Source organism: Syngnathus scovelli, chromosome 18, assembly GCF_024217435.2.
Source record: "Syngnathus scovelli strain Florida chromosome 18, RoL_Ssco_1.2, whole genome shotgun sequence".
NCBI classification, from domain to species: domain Eukaryota; kingdom Metazoa; phylum Chordata; class Actinopteri; order Syngnathiformes; family Syngnathidae; genus Syngnathus; species Syngnathus scovelli.
This window is the reverse complement of record NC_090864.1, coordinates 10,400,874-10,419,634: the sequence shown is the minus strand read 5'-3', so window position 1 is coordinate 10,419,634 and position 18,761 is coordinate 10,400,874. Positions and strand designations below refer to the sequence as shown.

The 18,761-nt window shown below is 42.9% G+C and overlaps 1 protein-coding gene across 5 annotated transcripts; it reads left to right on the top strand.

The window, feature by feature from the left end:
• Positions 1-62: 62 nt before the first annotated feature.
• Positions 63-13,335, top strand: pip4k2aa (phosphatidylinositol-5-phosphate 4-kinase, type II, alpha a). 5 transcript variants are annotated; one of them, XM_049748734.2, is made up of 11 exons: positions 63-1,042; positions 4,057-4,154; positions 4,237-4,333; positions 5,215-5,367; positions 5,442-5,588; positions 5,653-5,691; positions 8,256-8,360; positions 10,643-10,756; positions 10,961-11,204; positions 11,296-11,399; positions 11,484-13,335. In XM_049748734.2, the coding sequence occupies exons 1-11, from the start codon at positions 902-904 to the stop codon at positions 11,562-11,564; spliced, it is 1,323 nt and encodes a 440-aa protein (XP_049604691.1). In that variant the 5' UTR covers positions 63-901; the 3' UTR covers positions 11,565-13,335. The 5 variants fall into 5 exon arrangements, with proteins under 5 accessions (XP_049604691.1, XP_049604689.1, XP_049604690.1 ...); XM_049748732.2 differs by having other exon boundaries at positions 8,256-8,369; XM_049748733.2 differs by having other exon boundaries at positions 8,253-8,360.
• Positions 13,336-18,761: the final 5,426 nt, after the last annotated feature.

Sequence of the window (18,761 nt, the reverse complement as noted above, 5' to 3'; positions counted from 1 at the left end):
CAGCCCCTGCAAAGCGCAGGCAAGCTGCCTGAATGTCAACTCCCCTCTGTCGAGCTGTCACTTGACAGAAGCAGCAGCAGCGCACATGAACCAGAGTGCCGCGCACGGATTTAATTCCCCTGTCGACTTTACTTTAAAGGCGTCGTCTTCGTTGCGTTTTCAACGGGGCAGCGACATTAAAGGACAACAGCTTTGGCATCTCTACGGACGGTGCACGTAGGACGAAGGTTTTCTCTGCAGTTCGGGCTGCTAATGCTAATAGCTAGCCAGCTAGCTTGCGGACTGATAGCAGGTGTTCGGCAGCTCGGTGGTGTATTTAGCGAAGGTCGGATGAGCTAAGGGTTAGCTGCTGCTCGACAGTATATCAGCAGTTACGTGCGTTGGTATGATAAAATTGTCAATGTAGTGTTTTTGTCAAGACAACGCGATCACTTGCGTTGTCATTGTACGCAGTGTTGTCAAGTTTTTGACCGCTTCACGCCTTTGTGAAGTTAACCTGCATCGTTGCTAACTAGCATGCTACAGCTATGCTAATGCCAGCTCAGTGAGGCTTCACGTCGTCGCAGGGCTGCGGAGTTCTACGAACGAGCCGAAAGGGGGAAGAGACGTGCTCGATAATGCACACCGGGGCACTTGGTGGACTGTCAGGCGACGGAGAAGAACATTAGCTTCAACATTGCATCCCCCCACCCACCATCGAGATCTGACCATATGGTTTTAGCCAGGCTGCGGTGGATATTTGATGAAGAAAGGGATTAGGACATTTTGACCAGACAGCTGACTAAATGAATAGCACTGTTCTCCACTGAGTCGTGAGGTGGTGGCCATTGTGCCAGATAAGGGAATACATTGTGAAGATTAAACCCACGGACTGCAATACCTACAACCAGCTTGCAATACGATGGCTTCGGCGAGCAGTATTGCTGCAGCCATTGCTAGCAAAACCAAGACCAAAAAAAAGCACTTCGTTGCCCAGAAAGTGAAGCTCTTCCGTGCCAGCGATCCACAACTCAGCGTGGTTATGTGGGGTGTCAATCATTCGGTAAGTCACACCGTATTTGATGTCTAATATTTATGTTCCTATCAGTCGCTGCAGGATGTCAACAGCGCTTGATAAAAAATGACATGATTGATAATGCATGCTTTTTTGATTGCATTTATCAGATGTGTGCATTAAGACGATAGTACTCGTGGTTTCCTGTTATGTACATGTAGGATAAGCTGCAGGACTCGATGACATGAGAGGCAGTGCATCTTGCAATGCAAGAGAGCTTATCTGCACCTTCCTTTTTTTTCCTCCCCCATTGGGTCAATGCCCGTGGTTTGCCCTTCGTGCAAACATATCTATTGAAAGGCAAATACAAACCACATTTCTTATAAAAAAAGAATTTAATGTAAAAAAAACAATCTTGATCATTGACACAATTGTAAAAACTAAAAAAATGACATTTTCCAATTTGTTTTTAAAATGGACAGGGGTGATGCAAATGCACTGGTTGCATTAGTTAGCGTACACTAATTTGTCTTTGAAGCAACATTTGCTTGAATTACATCATTCAGTCGTTTTGAGCAGGAGTTTCTTACTTGTGCTTCCTTGCAAAAGTACTCTGAATCTCTTTGGGTCACCCAACAGATGTTTTCAATGAGAATTAGGTTTAGCCTCTGGCTGGGCCTTTCTGCAACTTCAATTTTCCTCTGTCAAATGTGGATGTATGCTTTGGCTTGGGCTAAAATTTCAGTTCTCCCTAAAGCATGTGGGGAAATTTGATTACAATGTGATGAAAGCACCGTTTTTACACATCATTCTATGGTTTTGTTTGAACAAGGAAGTGGTTGGCTAGCACAAAAAGAGAAATAGGCTCCGTGGTAGATCACTTGACATCTTCCACTTTACTACCACATTTTTATTTGATTCCTGATTATTCTAAAAGAAAGAAAAAACTATGTGTCAATCCAGGAATATTTATATATCTATATATAATATATCTGTTGGGTATTGGTGAAGTGAAATCTGGTCATCTTCCACATTTGTGTCTTTGCTCACTAATTTTGCTTTTACTTCTCCATGCAATGGTGTTTGTTCCTTTTCAATTCAAGTGGCAGAGACTACCTTTGGATTGTAGTACTTTGAAATATGTGTTAGCACTCTATTTTTATCTGCGTCCTCATTATGTCCGAAGCCTGTGGTTATGAACAGAAGGATGCAGAAATCCCCACTGACACAACAGGTTGGAAATGGCTGCATATGGCAAGTCAGTGGCCAAATTCGGTCGGATTTTAATGTGATTTGTTTGAACAGTTCTGCTTGTTATATAAAGCAGCAGTAGAGAGCCATGTTGAAAGTGAGGGATGAGTCACAAAAGAAAAATAGTGACGGCAATGACTGTAGACAGGTCTCATTTTGAAGAAAATATTTTTTTATTGCGCTGATGGAATGGCCTAATTTATTCTGTACATGAAGAAAAACAGTATTGTAATAGTAATGGTCTTAAAATAAAATGAGGATGTAGAGCTCATATGAGCTACATTTGCGGCTGCTTTGGCTTTCAGTGCCTAAATGAGTAGTAAGAGCTTGTGGATGAACACTCATTGATTATGTCGCCTTTATGACCCCAGGGGGAAATGCTTTCAAGAGGCCATTTCCTAGAATTTGGGGAAAAAATACATTTGCCAGAATTAAAAGCTCTTTTTTGTTTGTGCATGTTCTTTTGCAAATGCAGCTCAAACCTTCAATCCTCTTTGCTTTCATTTGGGAACACAATCTTCTTTCGCATAAAATCTGTAAAACTCTGATTTAAAAAAAAAAACACAGGTTAGTTGCTTTGTGCATCTGGAAAGTGATGCAATGGTCAGTGTAAGGTTTCGTCCACACCTACCATCAAATGCAGCTACATTGTGAGCTTTTGATATAGGTATTGTTTTAAAGGTCAACTCTCCATTCAGTAGTGTGTCAATGTTAAATGTCAATGTGTTTTTGCAGTAACTATTTTATATTCGAAATGATTATAAATATTGACCAAGCCTGTTTTAAAATAATCTAGTTAAAATGTCTGTTTTCTGCCAACACCATTTGTGTCTTGTCATCAGCCAAGAGCAAGTCATCATTTTGCCAAAGTTCAGATCTAACAGTGTGCCATGGTGCTGACAGTGCACTCTGCCTCACTTGCTTCCTGTCCAATGGAGCAATCGCACATACTTTCTTCACTCTGGGCCGGAAAGCTCGTTCTCATCACCATGGAGACAAACAGGACGTGGTGGCATGAAATGAGTCTGCAAGTGTGATAGTCATGGGGAAATGAAGAGATCCGATTAAGACGGTTGATTTCAAAGAAAAAGTTCCGTTTTATCACTCCTGAGAACGACTTAGATGAATATTCATTGTTGAAGTGTCCTAGCAGATGTGTACGCCTATTAAATAGGAGGCATTGTCAAGCGGCTGTGTGACGTCGCCACACATTACCCAAGATGCATCGGATGAAATAGCGTTGCTCTTTGTCGGTGCCTGTCACACCAGTCCGCAAAGGTTATCCTGAGGCAAACAAAGAAGAAGAGTCCAATTGTCTGCATCCAACCTTTTGTAAATTGCCGGGAGCAGGTTGAACGAGAAGATACACGGACATACTAGCATATTGTATTCCTGATTATAAATCTAATTTGGTTTCCCTCAGGGTGAAATTCAGGGCATGTTGTTAATATTTGTCAACTGTGAAGCAGTCGCAGAGGAAGACGTTTGACTTGAACAACTTTGACTTCCTTTAATCAGACATATTATCCTGCAAGGAAGAAACCAAAGCCGTCTGAGCGGATAATGCAGCTTTGGAAAAGCACACAAAGAAACTGGAGCACTCATTTAGGTTACTGTCAGTCATTAACAGCAACTCAAGAAAAAGTCAGCTGACCTGCAAGGCATGAAGTTTCTGGTTTGTGAGGAGCAGGCAGATTTGAAAAGCCCCCTTCAACGTGTGTTTGCAGATTCACATACTAATCAATACGTGCTATATGTTTTGACGTTTGTTACCTCATCACTGATCCTCCGCTTTGTTTTTCCCCCTGCAGATAAATGAGTTGAGCCACGTTCAGATTCCCATCATGCTCATGCCTGATGACTTCAAGGCCTATTCTAAAATTAAAGTGGACAACCACCTATTCAATAAGTAAGATCTGTTTTGTGTGTGCCACTCAACGTTGCATTGTCGCATTCATTATTCAAGGCAAAATCTTCTTTTCTTTGCACAGAGAAAACATGCCTAGCCATTTCAAGTTCAAGGAGTACTGCCCCCTGGTGTTCCGAAACCTCAGGGAGAGGTTTGGCATCGACGATCAGGATTTCTTGGTACAAAAATGGACACGAGTAATTTGTCCAATAATATATTTCAGTTTCCACGAACTATAAAAATAAATGTTTATTAGAAGTAGCATTTATGTTTTTTTTTTTTTTTTGCCCACTTCTGAGCTTTTCTTTATTGCCTTCTTTCTCTCTCTCTCGGTTTCCAAGACTGCTAATGCGGTGAGTTAGCAGAGCTTGGAGGTCATTGTGTCCCAGCTCAGTGCAGCTGTCCATCTTCTGTTTATACTAGTGCCCTATTAGGAGTGTTACGAGCAAGTGCAAAGGAACGTCACCACATGAGCAGATTAGAATTCATTTATAATTAACCTGACTGTCTGTTTGGTGTTTTATTATTTATCTTGGAGAATAACCTTCGACTAGTTGCTAGACAGCCTCCGTGCTGCTGTTTTTTTTTTTTTTTTCTCCCCCCATTGAAACATGGTTCGGTGGAACTGAATTATGAGTCAGCCTTTTCATGCATTTTAAGTAGCAATCTATTTTAGGTCCTGCTGTGAAGCACATGTTGGTGCTGCAAAGGTTATTCCTCCACAGCAAAAGATGCTGAGGCGGTAGCGATAACCAAAGGCATCATGAATTCTTGAAGAATGAGGCATAGCCACTGGATGATGGGATCATGTTACTTTGAGACTTTTCCAAAATCTGGACAGCAGCTGCTTGTGTCTGTGTAAAGTTTTATTCAGGCACAGTGTGTGGGGTCAGACCCCCACATGGTTATACAGACGTGTTGGACAAGCAGCAAAAAATAAAAGTTTGGGAGGCCTGGATAGAAGAAATCCAGATCATGCAGAGTAGTAGCGACTCAGCATTGCCGTCTTCCTCTTCACCCCTGGACAAATCTGATAAATGATCTTTTTCCTTCCTTGCAGAACTCCCTGACTCGTAGTGCTCCGTTGAACAGTGAAGCCCAAGGACGAAGTGGTGCCCGTTTCCATACCTCATATGACAAGCGCTATGTCATCAAGACCATCAGCAGTGAAGATGTGGCGGAAATGCACAACATTTTAAAGAAGTACCATCAGGTGACATATAAGAATAATTTGCCTTGATTGAATTCTGAGTGAGCTTTTCCAACACAAAATATCTTTTATTGCAGTTTATCGTGGAGTGCCATGGCAACACGCTGCTGCCTCAGTTCTTGGGGATGTACCGGCTCACCGTGGACGGGGACGCAACTTATATGATTGTGACACGCAACGTCTTCTCCCACCGCCTTTCGGTCTTCAAAAAATATGATCTGAAGGTACGAGGGGAAGCACAGAAAAACACACTGCACCGATGCCATTCTTATTTCTATTTGCTTCCAGGGTTCCACTGTGGCACGCGAGGCCAGTGACAAGGAAAAGGTACAGTGGTCTTGTCAGTTTTGCTTCTCATTTCAACGTTTTAGACAGCATTTTGACAAACGTAGTATTTCTGCTAAAATCACTCCAAAAATGAATACAGTTGCTGGCATGTCTATTTTTTTTTTTTTTGCTATCATTCCTACCCTGTACGAGTCTGCTAGAAATTCATCCATCCACTTTGACCCACGTACAATACAGTGGACTAATATCTGTCCCCATTATCTTGGTAGCTTGCATATGACGAATCTTAGAACTTCAACACTAATTTTCTGTACCAAAATTTTCTGTTAAGACGTTGGGTCAATTACAGAAGACTCACCCAAACAGTCGAACTAGCTCTAAAATGGAGGTACGCGCTTTTCTTTTGGTGACGCTGACAGTCCTACATGTTCATTCTCTCAGTTAGGACCATTGGCCCATTCCCGTCTTGTCCCTTGCATGGTATTTGTGTTTCTTAGTTTGCTTGCACCTCTCTAACCTTGCTTCTGCTGCTCCATTACTCCCCCTGCTTGCTGTCTGTGTGTGTGTGTGTGTGTGTGCAGTATATATAATCCAGTCGGCTAATGTTGTTTTAAGACGGTGTGTTTTTTGTGACAGGCTTTTTTATATTTTGAGTAAAGCATTTAAAATATTACCGAGTAATATTTGTGACCGCAAAAGCATTAAGAATTCAAAAGTCTTTTACTCAGCAACACTGGGAAGGAAATTGCTGACCATATAGCTCGCTGTATAATCCCATTTGCACTGGAGATTTGTTGGAACATAAAAACACATGAATCATGAAAATGTCCCTTCATGTCACCGTTTTGCAGTGGCTTGTTTTCAATAAGCTTTGGCAATGTTGTACGAATGTTTTGCCAAGAGCTTGGATTAACAATGGGGAAAATCGGTTGCAGGCTTTTCCCAAAAATTCTTACTTTGTGGTGGCTAATCGATGATAAATTGGATTTTGCCATTTTCATATTGTATTCAAACTGAATATTTTTTGGCCATACAGTTGCAGTATAATATTGCCCAATATTGACCACATGCTCATCTGAAAATACTTATTTTGTTTTTTGCTAATTTTGGTAGTATCGGTACCTCGGTATCTCCCTACCTCCCTCGCTCACTGCAGATCCAGTTTTACCCCTCTTGGGTGAAAAATCTTGTTTGCACAGTCAATATTGTTTCTTAAAATCTATTATCCTTTGACCAAAAGTGCTTCCACAGTTCAAATCCCATTTTCTAGTAAACGCTGTTTATATGAGAAGCAACCTTTTCTGACTTAGAATGCTTTAGACTTTCCATTTGGGTTTATGGTGGCTTAATTGTCGTGCACCCGGCAGGAGGGGGGTTGAAATGCGGTGAGGTGTGTCAGACCTTGGGGACTCCCTGAGCTAAATTTAGCCTGCTTCAGTGCCTGGCAAAATGCAATCCTGGTGTTTGAGCTAATGAGTCAACAGTTTTCCACCACAATTAATGGTTAACTCACCAAGAAGAACGTATCCCAGCAGCCCTGTTGGGAATTTAGTATTTGTTTTACCTTTTGATGTCATCTATTTATACACTGATTGCTACTTGCACTCATTCCTACTCGTACCACTCCGAGCCATAAAAGGTGAAGGATATTCTGTATTGTTTTTTTCTGCTGCTGCCCCAGCTGTTTCAGTATTTGTGTGTATATGAGGACGGTACTCGGCACCATTTTATTTGTCGCAACATGAGTGACGGGATGTATTTTTATTTTTTCCTCCCAAGTGATTGTGTCAAGAACTTTTCAAGCGTGGACACCTACACGTGTTGCTTTTGTGAGAGTGTAGCAAGTGAAAGATGAACACTTGTGTGTGTGTTTTTAAATGGCTTCAAATACATACAACAAGCATGGCGGGGTACTTTTCTGACTGCATGACTGCCTTTCATGCATGCATCTGCATGGTATATCAAGTTTTTTCTGCATCTTTTGATAGTTGTTATATCTAACACATTACAGTGTGAACACAAGCCCCATTCTGTTCCACATTGTTGTTGTTTTTCTTCACCCCATTCGACACATCAAGAGGTAGTTTTAGTTGAACCTATCCAAGATTTAGGGAAGACAGAGTAGGGAAATGTATTATTTTATTTCTTAGTGTAATTTAATAACTTGGTTCTAAATTAAAAATAATGTTTTTATTTGGAGCATCTCTTTCTGGATGAAAAGTAATTTTTTGAATTTGTCTTCCCCTTTAATTGTATGACTATAAATGTAGCGCCTCACCTGAAGAATGTTTAGTCTCTTTGCTTAGCCTCCTTAAAGGAGCCCTGCCAGCATGTTTCAGAATCAGATGTATAGAATTTGATGCAATGTGGTTGAGCCAGCTCACCGGTCAAGCAGTCGAAGTGGCCAAAGTCATTTTCCGCATAATGCCCTCTCCGACCAACCCTCTTCCAATTTTTAAACAAAATGTTCCTTTACATTTGAAATACTTTGCCTTTACTTCCAACTTCCTTCCTTCCTCCCTTCCTTCCTTCCTTTCTCCTTTCTTCTCTCCTTTCCTGTACCCCCGACCGCCCCTTCCTCGCTCCCCCCCCTTTTCTAGCAGCCGCCCCCACCAGAGGATGTGCCCCTGCGGCCCAAATCTGGTAACGTTCAGCAAAGGCTGCAAACACTGCGGATCGCTACGCGCTTTTACTGCGCCATGAAACACGTAAGAGATGTAAGACAACCAGGGCTCATATACCAGGCATGATCTATCTAACCAGTCTCCCTGTGTAGTTAATTTTTTTTGTCCCAACCAATATATCTGTTGTACAGGAAGGCTATACATTGTTCACACACTACATCCACCTGCAACATGCAGCCAACCTTTTTCCAATTCCTCAGCAAGAGCATTCAATTAGTAGCACCAAATTGCAGCAGGAAATAGAAAAATGTTTGAATGGAATGGGTCCGAGATTGTGAATAAAATAAAGTACAGGGTATAATACTGAAAAGTTTTTTTTTTTCCCCTTGCCCTCAAAGCCGGTTAGAAAAGCATAGCTGTGTCTGTCTTGGAAAGCCGATGCTAGGATGGAGAGAATGAACCTTAAAAGCATTTGAGCACTGATGAGATTCCCTGGCTCGCTGCCTCTCTGTTGGCAAAAGACTTTATTTTGGAAGGAGGGGGGAATTGGCCCTCGACAAGTAGCTGCCTTCAGTACTGCAGTCAAAAGGATTCCCGAGAGATGACTCAAATGAGACAAGTTTGATTTTCTTCCAAGTGCAGCATGCGCTGTCCGTCAGATGAAAAACGCTGTGGGACTTCAGTTTGTCTTCTTTGTCCTCTACCTCCTCAGGACTTTACACCACCTTCCAGTTTTTCAGCCAATACTTTATTGAGTATACAATATTGAGCCCATACAGTTCAATGAAATGGTCTTGGATGTACTGCTTGTAAGCTCAGTTTGTATGAACTGAGATGCAACCTCAGGTCACAATAGTTGCTATGCTAATGACTGCATTGACTTGTTTTGCAAGTGACTTATGTTTGGCTAGCTAATGAGCATTAAATTTAGCTGTTAAGTACGGCATCCTAGCAACAAACCTAAGGGAATTTGCAAACTTGGATCTGAGAGACAAAGTATCTTACTAGCTAGGATGAGGGTAGTACAATAAAGTTGGACTAAAGAGAAAAAAAGTGGTTCTGCTGTTAGTCCAGTGTAAGCGCTATAGAAGTGCACTTCATTTTGCATCTATCATTATGATCAAATTGGAGTTTTTGCTATGATGTTTTCCATTAAAAGTGGTTTGGAACTCATTGCTTAATATCAAAACGAATAGCAACCGCTGATTTTTTTTCTCCTTCTACCCACTTGACTGTTGACATTTGAGGCTTAGACTAAAAATAGATGCATTGTAGATGTGCTACAATTCCGAATGATTGATGCCCTCAGCAAACTACCCAGCTTTTGTTTTTTTTTTAATTGCGTATTTGAGGTCCATGTCTGTATATGTGTTCAGTTGTCCTATTTTATGGAGATGTTTTTTCTATGATGTTTGATGTAAACGTCTAGTCTCTAATCGTGTGTGATGTCTGAGCTCTCTCTACTGCTGCTAAGTCTGCTTCAAAGTTGTGTTGCTGCTTTTCTGCTGCTGCCATAGAAACGCTGCCGTAGCCAAACTGCTGCTGACCCCCTCTCGTTACCTCATTTCCCACTTTCTTTATCCGAAATATTAGGCCTCATTCTCACTGAACACCCCCCCACACACACAAGCTGCTCCCAAGATTACAAAGTCTTTATTTTGAATAACATTTCCTCATTTTTTTAGGCCCTTAAATAGCAGTGATTGATGTTAAATGCTGAGTTACTATGTTTAGCCCGCTGCCGGTAAAGGCATTTCATTTCTATGTAAAACAGTGTATGGATCTACCAGATGCTTCAAAAAGCGAGAACTCAATGAATCAAGCCGTTTTGCATTGCCTCTATTTGACAAAGAAAATAATGAAGGAAAATGTGATCGCTTGAGAACACTGCATCAGATGGGTCTGTACATTCCTGTGCGCATGCCGCATGCACTCTTACACAATGGACTTGACGTGTGGCTTGAAAAGAGTTGGACCTTGGTTTGGATAGACTGCCTGTCCTTGATACCTGGACAGACAAGCCTGTCGCACAAACCACTGGTTCCAAAGCTTCAGTTACACTGCTCTTGGGTGTTTCAACATGGAGAAGCTAAGATTTCAAATTCCTTCCTGACATCCACTATTTCATAGAGCCATTTTGAAATACCCAATAGAATGTAATATTAATGCTGGTGTTCAAGTTAATGCATTGACTTTTAAATCAGTTAGAAGTCAAATCATTGCTCTGTTTTAGTGTCTGGTGTAATTGGATTCATTTAATTGAGACACTTTTCATAGCACCAGCATTCTGGCATGTTTTTTGCCCACTTCTCTCCACTGCCTGATTGTTGTCACTTTAACCATCACTGTGCCATGCTAACGGCTAGGCTAAGGAGCTGCCCACCTACAAGGACAACGACTTCATCAACGATGCTCAAAAGATCTGCATTAATGAGGAGAATAAGAAAATGTTCTTGGAGAAGCTTCGGAAAGATGTGGAGGTACGTCGTCTTGTTTTGATGCCTGTGCACCAAGCTTCATGATTGAACTAGACGAAAGTGGACAGAAGTTTGTCTCAAAAGCATCCTTGGGGCATCTCTTTTTATTTATTTAGCACGTTCTCAAAACAAACGCACTATTATGACTAAAAACCTTCTCCCTCTCTAATGCCCTCTTGATTGCCACCTTCTCCCACCCTCCTATAGTTGCTGGCACAGCTGAAGCTCATGGACTACAGTCTGTTGGTGGGGATCCACGATGTGGAGCGAGCAGAGCAGGAAGAGGTGGAGAGCGAGGACAACGAAGCCGAGGAAGAGGGGGCTGAGAGTGATGGTGGGGTCATCGGGACCCCTCCAGACAGTCCTAGCAACACCCTGGACAGCACTAAGCCCCTGTCCCCTGGAGAGTTTGATCCCACCATTGACGTCTACGCCATCAAGAGCAGCGAAAGTGAGCCCCAGTGTGCTTCTCTACCACCCTACCCAAGCTCAAGCGCCACCTGGTGGACGAGTGCTTATGCAAACTTGGTTTTGTCCTGCAGGTGCTCCTAGGAAAGAAGTTTACTTCATGGCCATCATTGACATCCTGCAACATTATGATGCCAAGAAGAAAGCCGCCCACGCCGCTAAGACAGTCAAACATGGAGTAAGAAGCTTTTTTTTTTTTGTGGGAATGCCAACTGAAACCCAATTCAGCGAAGGTCATGAATGTGTCATTTTCTTTCTGCAGGCTGGGGCCGAAATCTCAACAGTGAACCCCGAGCAGTACTCCAAGAGGTTTTATGATTTCATCACCACTATTCTGTCATAGCCCCCGCAAGCACCAGGAGGTGCTTAGGCTGGGACGGACGGGCAGGGGTGGGGTCAGGGGGTGGAGACAAATAAGTGATGGAGGGAGAATGCAGGTGCTGTCATGTCCCCTTTACCCATGACCTCGCCCCTCCCTGTTTGGCCTTCCTCTTACAGTGGGTGCCACGCCTTGCAGCAGCTAAAACATTGTTCGTTTACATTCAACCTCACCCTGAGTTTCACTTGGGTTTCCTTGGATGAGGCAGTTGTCAAAAGTGTTTATTTTTCTTTTTTCTCTCAAGTGTGTAATTAGTCTTTTGTCTTGTCATGTTGGTGAAAATGTGGCTTTGAAATTGGCTCGTACAGCTCGTCATTTGTGCGTTTGTGTCAGACTCGCCCTTTCGATGGCTATCGGCTGGGCTTGAGTCAGTTTTGGTGGAAGGGTGAGCTCGCATGATGTAGGAAACAAGTCTTCCACTAGGTGTTCAGCAGAAGCAACCATGAAATCTTGTCCTTGCCGATTGTTGTGTTGTCTTAGTCAGTTGATGTCGCTTTTGCCATATTTGGATTCCGCGCTTCTCATCCCAGGCTGTCATTTTAATTGTTAAGCGGACTGAATATGTTTGACTAAGGGACGCGATGGGAATGCAGGTGTCACCATTTTCAAAGTAATTTCAGCACCTTATGTTAGGGAGGAAAAAAAATAGAATGATTGCACTTTTTTTGTTGTTACAGTCCACGACAAAACATTTGACCGTTTATTACATTTGTTGCAACAACGATGAATCATGTGAATATTGTGTGGGAAAAGCTGCAGGGACTCAACTCCGTTTGGAGAGCAACCAGAAAAGTATTAGATTGGGACGAGTGGAAAACTTTTTTTTTTTCTTTCTCCATACAGTATGAACCATATTGCTGCCTCACACTTGTGGGAGCAGAAATAAACAAGCTGCATCCCTCATTTCAAAGTCAGTGCAACTTTTAAGGAAGCTAATAATCATTTGGTCTAGCAATGCTTCCAGATGCTGTTTATGCAACCACGGGGATCGCAAAAATATTGTGATCTCCAAATGTTTTACAAACAATATTTGACCCGTTTTGTTTGCAGAACATCTTAATGCCCAGTCTGTAGTCGCAAGATGAGTGAACTTCCTTATTTTGCATTCTAGTGGCAAATATGTTTAATAATGGTGAGAGTCGCAACCCCCCCGGTCCTTGTGTTAGTAACCACGTTTCTCTTTAACATTAGCTGGTAACTTTCCTGGAAAGTGTTTTTCGGGAGCTGATACAGGAGCATGTTTTCAGGGGGGGTCCCCATTTGTGTTGGAGATTTTTTGTATATTTTGCACACAAGGATAGGAACCAAATGTTACGAACAACAACCCCAATTATTTGATGCGGTCTTAAGAAGGGAAATGCAATATATGTGTGCGCGCGCGTGTGTTTAAGTGAGAAAAGTGGTTGTCGCGTGTAACGTGTAGTACTTCTGTATAATTAAAGCAAGTAACGTCGTCCTCTTTGACCTATTTTAACCAGTGCAAAAAGTTTCCATCACAATATGTTTGTGTAGATATGAGATTATATTCACATTTATATTTTTACATTGGATTTTAGTCATGAATAATTGTATTAAAATAAAAAAAAATAAAAATCATGAGTCACTCAAGTGGATGAATGACGGTGCTGTGGTAAATGAAGAATAATTATGCTTGAATTTTTAAAATGCTTACTCTGATGTGCTTCAAAAAGTTATTAAAAAAAAAATTGCATGTCACAGGACTAAGTTTCCTTTACCCTCTAGTCAGTGTTGTTGTCTGTTCAGGTTATTTTGGTGTCCCTACACCTTTTTAATGTGTGAGCTGTTTTACATCATATGCTTTAACTGTTTTCATTGTTACACTGTGCAAAATGTGTGCCTTTATACTCCGGAAAACGATTTGGTTTTATATTTTGTAATCTTTTTTTTAATAAATGTCAAATGTTATTTTGATAATAGGGTGTTTTACTTTGCCATGTATTGCGGCCCCCCCCATCCTTCCCGATTCTATGTCGAGACTTCATGTTTTGAATTGTAAAATCATTTGATTGGTGTTAAAACAAGCTGTGTTCACATTTGAGATTGTGCTCGAGTCCTATTCATCCTTGCAATTGTCTCCCTTTGATGCTTGCCCTGCCTTTTTACCTGTGTGGATGTGCTAACTGGCACTTTTGAGGCTGTCAGCCATCATCACATGTATCTTTGTTGTGTGTTATTTCTCACATTGACTTATATATATATATTTTTTGCTTCCACACGTTATGTGTGTGGATATTCAATTTTCAAAAACGTCCCACCAGCTTGTTATCCGTAACCGTAACTTATACAATACTCTGTAAAAAGGGAGACTCACATTTAAGTCTGTTTTTGGCCCTGGAGGCTTCCTTGTAAACACGTGTGGATTAAGTGGAAACAACAATGTATACTTGGAAAGAGTATGTATTGTATTTTATTTGATTTCTATTAACGGTTATCAAAATGAGGGCAATGCCAGATTTCAGCAGAGTACTGCTGTCTTCAATTCCTTTTTTTTTTTTTTTTGCTTTTTAATGCTCTCTAGCTGCCTACAACTTGCCAAAAGCATTTTTCAACAAACCAAATGACATGAAATGGAAGGACATAGTAATGTGTCAAATGTCTGACTGCTTATGTAGTGAGAAAAGGAGACTTTGTGTTTGAATATGAAATGAATTGTGTGGAGGTCAGGTAAGAGGGAGACTGAAAATGTCCTGCATTTGGCTTTTTGTGGACTGACAACATCAGTATCCCAAAAACATTCAATCAACTTCATGAACAGAAAAAGGAGGTCCAGGCAATACACTTCTATTATTTCTTTGAGCATTGCACGTGCGGTTGTGAGTGAGTGAGTGAGTGATTGTGATTGGTGCTGTTTGTGAAAGTTCCGTGGCATAATGACCCCAGATGTTTATTGTTCTTAACATTTAATGATAATAAAGTCCGCATTCCACAAGCATTCACTGAAATCAATTAAAGCACTTGTTCTGCTTGACTATGTTGGTTGTGTTTGTGGTTCGTGTTTATTTCACGGAAGACAGACGACATCAATCTGGTACACATTTATCATTCAGACAATTTTTGCTGATAGGAGAAATTTCTCAAAAAATGGATGATCTTTGTTATTAAACATTAGAAAATATTTCAAAAGCTGTCGATTCAAATTCTAGGTAAATCTTGATTTTATGAATTTAACTTATAAAGTTAAAGTCCCAATGATCGTGAGCAGCAGGGGGGGCCCCATTTCAACCCCTTACACTGAGTGCCAAGCAGGGAAGAAATGGGTACCATTGTTATAATGGTCACTGGTATGACCCGGCCGTGAGTTGAACCCACGACCTCCCAATCTCAGGGCGGACACTCTAACACAAGGCCACTGAGCTGGTAAACGCTTGCATCGTAGTATAACACTTATAGTCGTTTTTAAATAACGTGTATGCATATATACGCCTATTGTTATCCAATATATCTATTGCAATTTCACATTAGGTTGCTGGTTTGAGATTTACTTGTATTATTATAAATAATAAACATTAAAACCTGTTAAAACTTGTCTGGTGTTTTCTTTATTGAACCAAAAAATGTTCCATAAAACCATTCATATTCCATTCCATGCGAACGAGGGGTCCATAGTGTAGTGGTTAGTTCACTGGACTCTCACCACAGTGACCCGGGTTCAAGTCTCAGTGAAACCTGAAATATTTATATATTTATCGTAAATATATTATTTATTCATATAAAGGCCGGTCCGCGAAAATATTTCTGACGCGTAACCGGTCCGTGGCGCAAAAAATGTTAGAGACCACTTATCTTAACTATTCGCTTGTGAGCTACTCTATAAAAGGGTATATAGTCCATGCGTTAGGAGAGTGGCTTACATGGTATAGTGGTTAGTGCTCAGCGCTCTGAACCCAGCAACGCGGGTTCGAATTACAGTGGGGCCTAAGAATTTTATCATAGAAAATTTTCAACACGGTTACTCGTGTGCTGCCCCATATAACCATACACCTCTCTAAAACTTAGGGTTAGAGCTAGCGTTAGTGTTACGGTTAGGGTTAGGATTAGAGCTGGAACTAGAGTTAGAGCTGGAGCTAGGGTTAGAGCTGGAGCTAGGGTTAGAGCTGGAGCGAGGGTTAGAGCTGGAGCTAGGGTTAGGGTTAGTGCTGGAGATAGGGTTAGGGTTAGAGCTGGAGCTAGGGTTAGAGCTAGGGTTAGAGTTAGGGCTAGAGCTGGAGCTAGGGTTAGGGTTAGAGCTGGAGCTAGGGTTAGGGTTAGGGCTGGAGGTAGGGTTAGAGTTAGGGCTGGAGCTAGGGTTAGGGTTAGAGCTGGAGCTAGGGTTAGAGCTAGGGTTAAGGTTAGAGTAGGAGTTAGGGTTGGAGCTGGAGCTAGGGTTAGGGTTAGAGCTGGAGCTAGGGTTAGGGTTAGGGCTGGAGCTAGGGTTAGAGTTAGAGCGAGGGTTACAGCTGGAGCTAGGGTTAGAGTTAGAGCTAGGGTTAGAGCTGGAGCTAGGGTTAGGGTTAGAGCTGGAGCTAGGGTTAGGGTTAGAGCTGGAGCTAGGGTTAGGGTTAGAGCTGGAGCTAGGGTTAGAGCTGGAGCTAGGGTTAGGGTTAGCGCTGGAGCTAGGGTTAGGGTTAGAGTTGGAGCTAGGGTTAGGGTTAGAGCTGGAGATAGGGTTAGAGCTCGAGGTAGGGTTAGGTTTAGAGCTGGAGCTAGGGTTAGCGTTAGAGCTAGGGTTAGAGCTGGAGCTAGGGTTAGGGTTAGCGCTGGAGCTAGGGTTAGAGCTGGAGCTAGGGTTACGGTTAGAGCTGGAGGTAGGGTTGGAGTTAGGGCTGGAGCTAGGGTTAGGGTTAGAGCTGGAGTTAGGGTTTGGGTTAGAGCTGGAGCTAGGGTTAGAGCTAGGGTTAAGGTTAGAGTTGGAGCTAGGGTTAGAGCTGGAGCTAGGGTTAGGGTTAGAGCTGGAGCTAGGGTTAGGGTTAGAGCTGGAGCTAAGGTTAGGGTTAGGGTTGGAGCTAGGGTTAGGGTTAGAGCTGGAGCTAGGGTTAGGGTTAGCGCTGGAGCTAGGGTTAGGGTTAGAGCTGGAGCTAGGGTTAGGGTTAGCGCTGGAGCTAGGGTTAGGGTTAGTGTGTGTGTGTGTGTGTGTGTGTGGTGTGTGTGTGTTGTGTGCGTGTTGTGTTGTGTGTGTGGTGTGTGTGTGTGTGTGGTGTGTGTGTGGTGTGTGTGTGTGTGGTGGGTGTGTGTGGTGGGTGTGTGTGGTATGTTTGTGTGTGGTGTGTTTGTGTGTTGTGTGTGTGTGTTGTGTGTGGTGTGTGTGGTGTGTTTGCGTGTGGTGTGTTTGCGTGTGGTGTGTTGCGGTGCGTGTGTTGTGTGTGTGTTGTGTGTATGTGGTGTGTGTTTGGTGTGTGTGTGGTGTGTTTGTGTGTGGTGTGTGTTCTGTGGGTGTTGTGTGGGTGTTGTGTGGGTGTTGTGTGTGATGTGTGTGGTGTGTGATGTGTGTGTTGTGTGTGGTGTGTGTGTGTGGTATGTGTGTGTGGTGTGTGTGTTGTGTGTGTGTGGTGTGTGTGTGTGGTGGGTGTGTGTGGTGGGTGTGTGTGGTGTGTTTGTGTGTGGTGTGTTTGTGTGTTGTGTGTGTGTGTTGTGTGTGGTGTGTTTGCGTGTGGTGTGTTTGCGTGTGGTGTGTTGCGGTGCGTGTGTTGTGTGTGTGTTGTGTGTATGTGGTGTGTGTGTGGTGTGTGTGTGGTGTGTTTGTGTGTGGTGTGTGTTCTGTGGGTGTTGTGTGGGTGTTGTGTGTGATGTGTGTGGTGTGTGATGTGTGTGTTGTGTGTGGTGTGTGTGTGGTATGTGTGTGTGGTGTGTGTGTTGTGTGTGTGTGGTGTGGTGTGTGTGTGTGGTGTGTTTGTGTGTGGTGTGTTGTGGTGTGTGTTCTGTGGGTTTTGTGTGGGTATTGTGTGTGATGTGTGTGGTGTGTGTGTTGTGTTTGTGGTGTGTGTGTTTGTGTTGTGTGTGGTGTGTGTGTGGTATGTTTGTGTGTGGTGTGTTTGTGTGTGGTGTGTTTGTGTGTTGTGTGTGTGTGTTGTGTGGGTGTTGTGTTGTGTGTTTTTTGTGGGTGATATATGTGGTGTTTGTTGTGTGTGTGTTGTGTGTGTGTTGTGTGTGATGTGTGTGGTGTGTGTGTTGTGTGTGTGTTGTGTGGGTGTTGTGTGGGTGTTGTGTGTGATGTGTGTGGTGTGTGATGTGTGTGTTGTGTGTGGTGTGTGTGTGGTGTGTGTGGTGTGTGTGTGTGTGTGTGTGGTGTGTGTGTGTGTGGTGGATGTGTGTGGTGGGTGTGTGTGGTGTGTGTGTGTGTGGTGTTTGTGTGTTGTGTGTGTGTGTGTTGTGTGTGATATGTGTGGTGTGTGGTGTGTGTGTGTTGTGTGTGTGTCGTGTGTGTGGTGTGTGTGTGGTGTGTTTGTGTGTGGTGTGTTGTGGTGTGTGTGTGTGTGGTGTGTGTGTTGTGTGTGTGTGTTGTGTGGGTGTTGTGTGGGTGTTGTGTGTGATGTGTGTGGTGTGTGATGTGTGTGTTGTGTGTGGTGTGTGTGTGGTGTGTGTGTGGTGTGTTTGTGTGTGGTGTGTTGTGGTGTGTGTGTGGTGTGTGTGTTGTGTGTGTGTGTGGTGTGTGTGTTGTGTGTGTGTGTTGTGTGGGTGTTGTGTGGGTGTTGTGTGTGATGTGTGTGGTGTGTGATGTGTGTGTTGTGTGTGGTGTGTGTGTGGTGTGTGTGTGGTGTGTGTGTGTGTGGTGGATGTGTGTGGTGGGTGTGTGTGTGATGTTTGTGTGTTGTGTGTTGTGTGTGTGTGTTGTGTGTGATATGTGTGGTGTGTGTGGTGTGTGTGTTGTGTGTGTGTCGTGTGTGTGTGTGGTGTGTGTGTGCTGTGTTTGTGTGTGGTGTGTTGTGGTGTGTGTGTGTTGTGTGTGTTGTGTGGTATGTTTGTGTGTGGTGTGTTTGTGTGTGTTGTGTGTGATATGTGTGTTGTGTGTTGTGTGTGTGTGTCGTGTGTGTGTGGTGTGTTTGTGTGTGGTGTGTTGTGGTGTGTGTGTGTTGTGTGTGTGTTGTGTGGGTGTTGTGTGTGTGTGTGGTGTGTGTGTGGTGTTGTGTGGGTGTTGTGTGTGATGTGTGTGGTGTGTGATGTGTG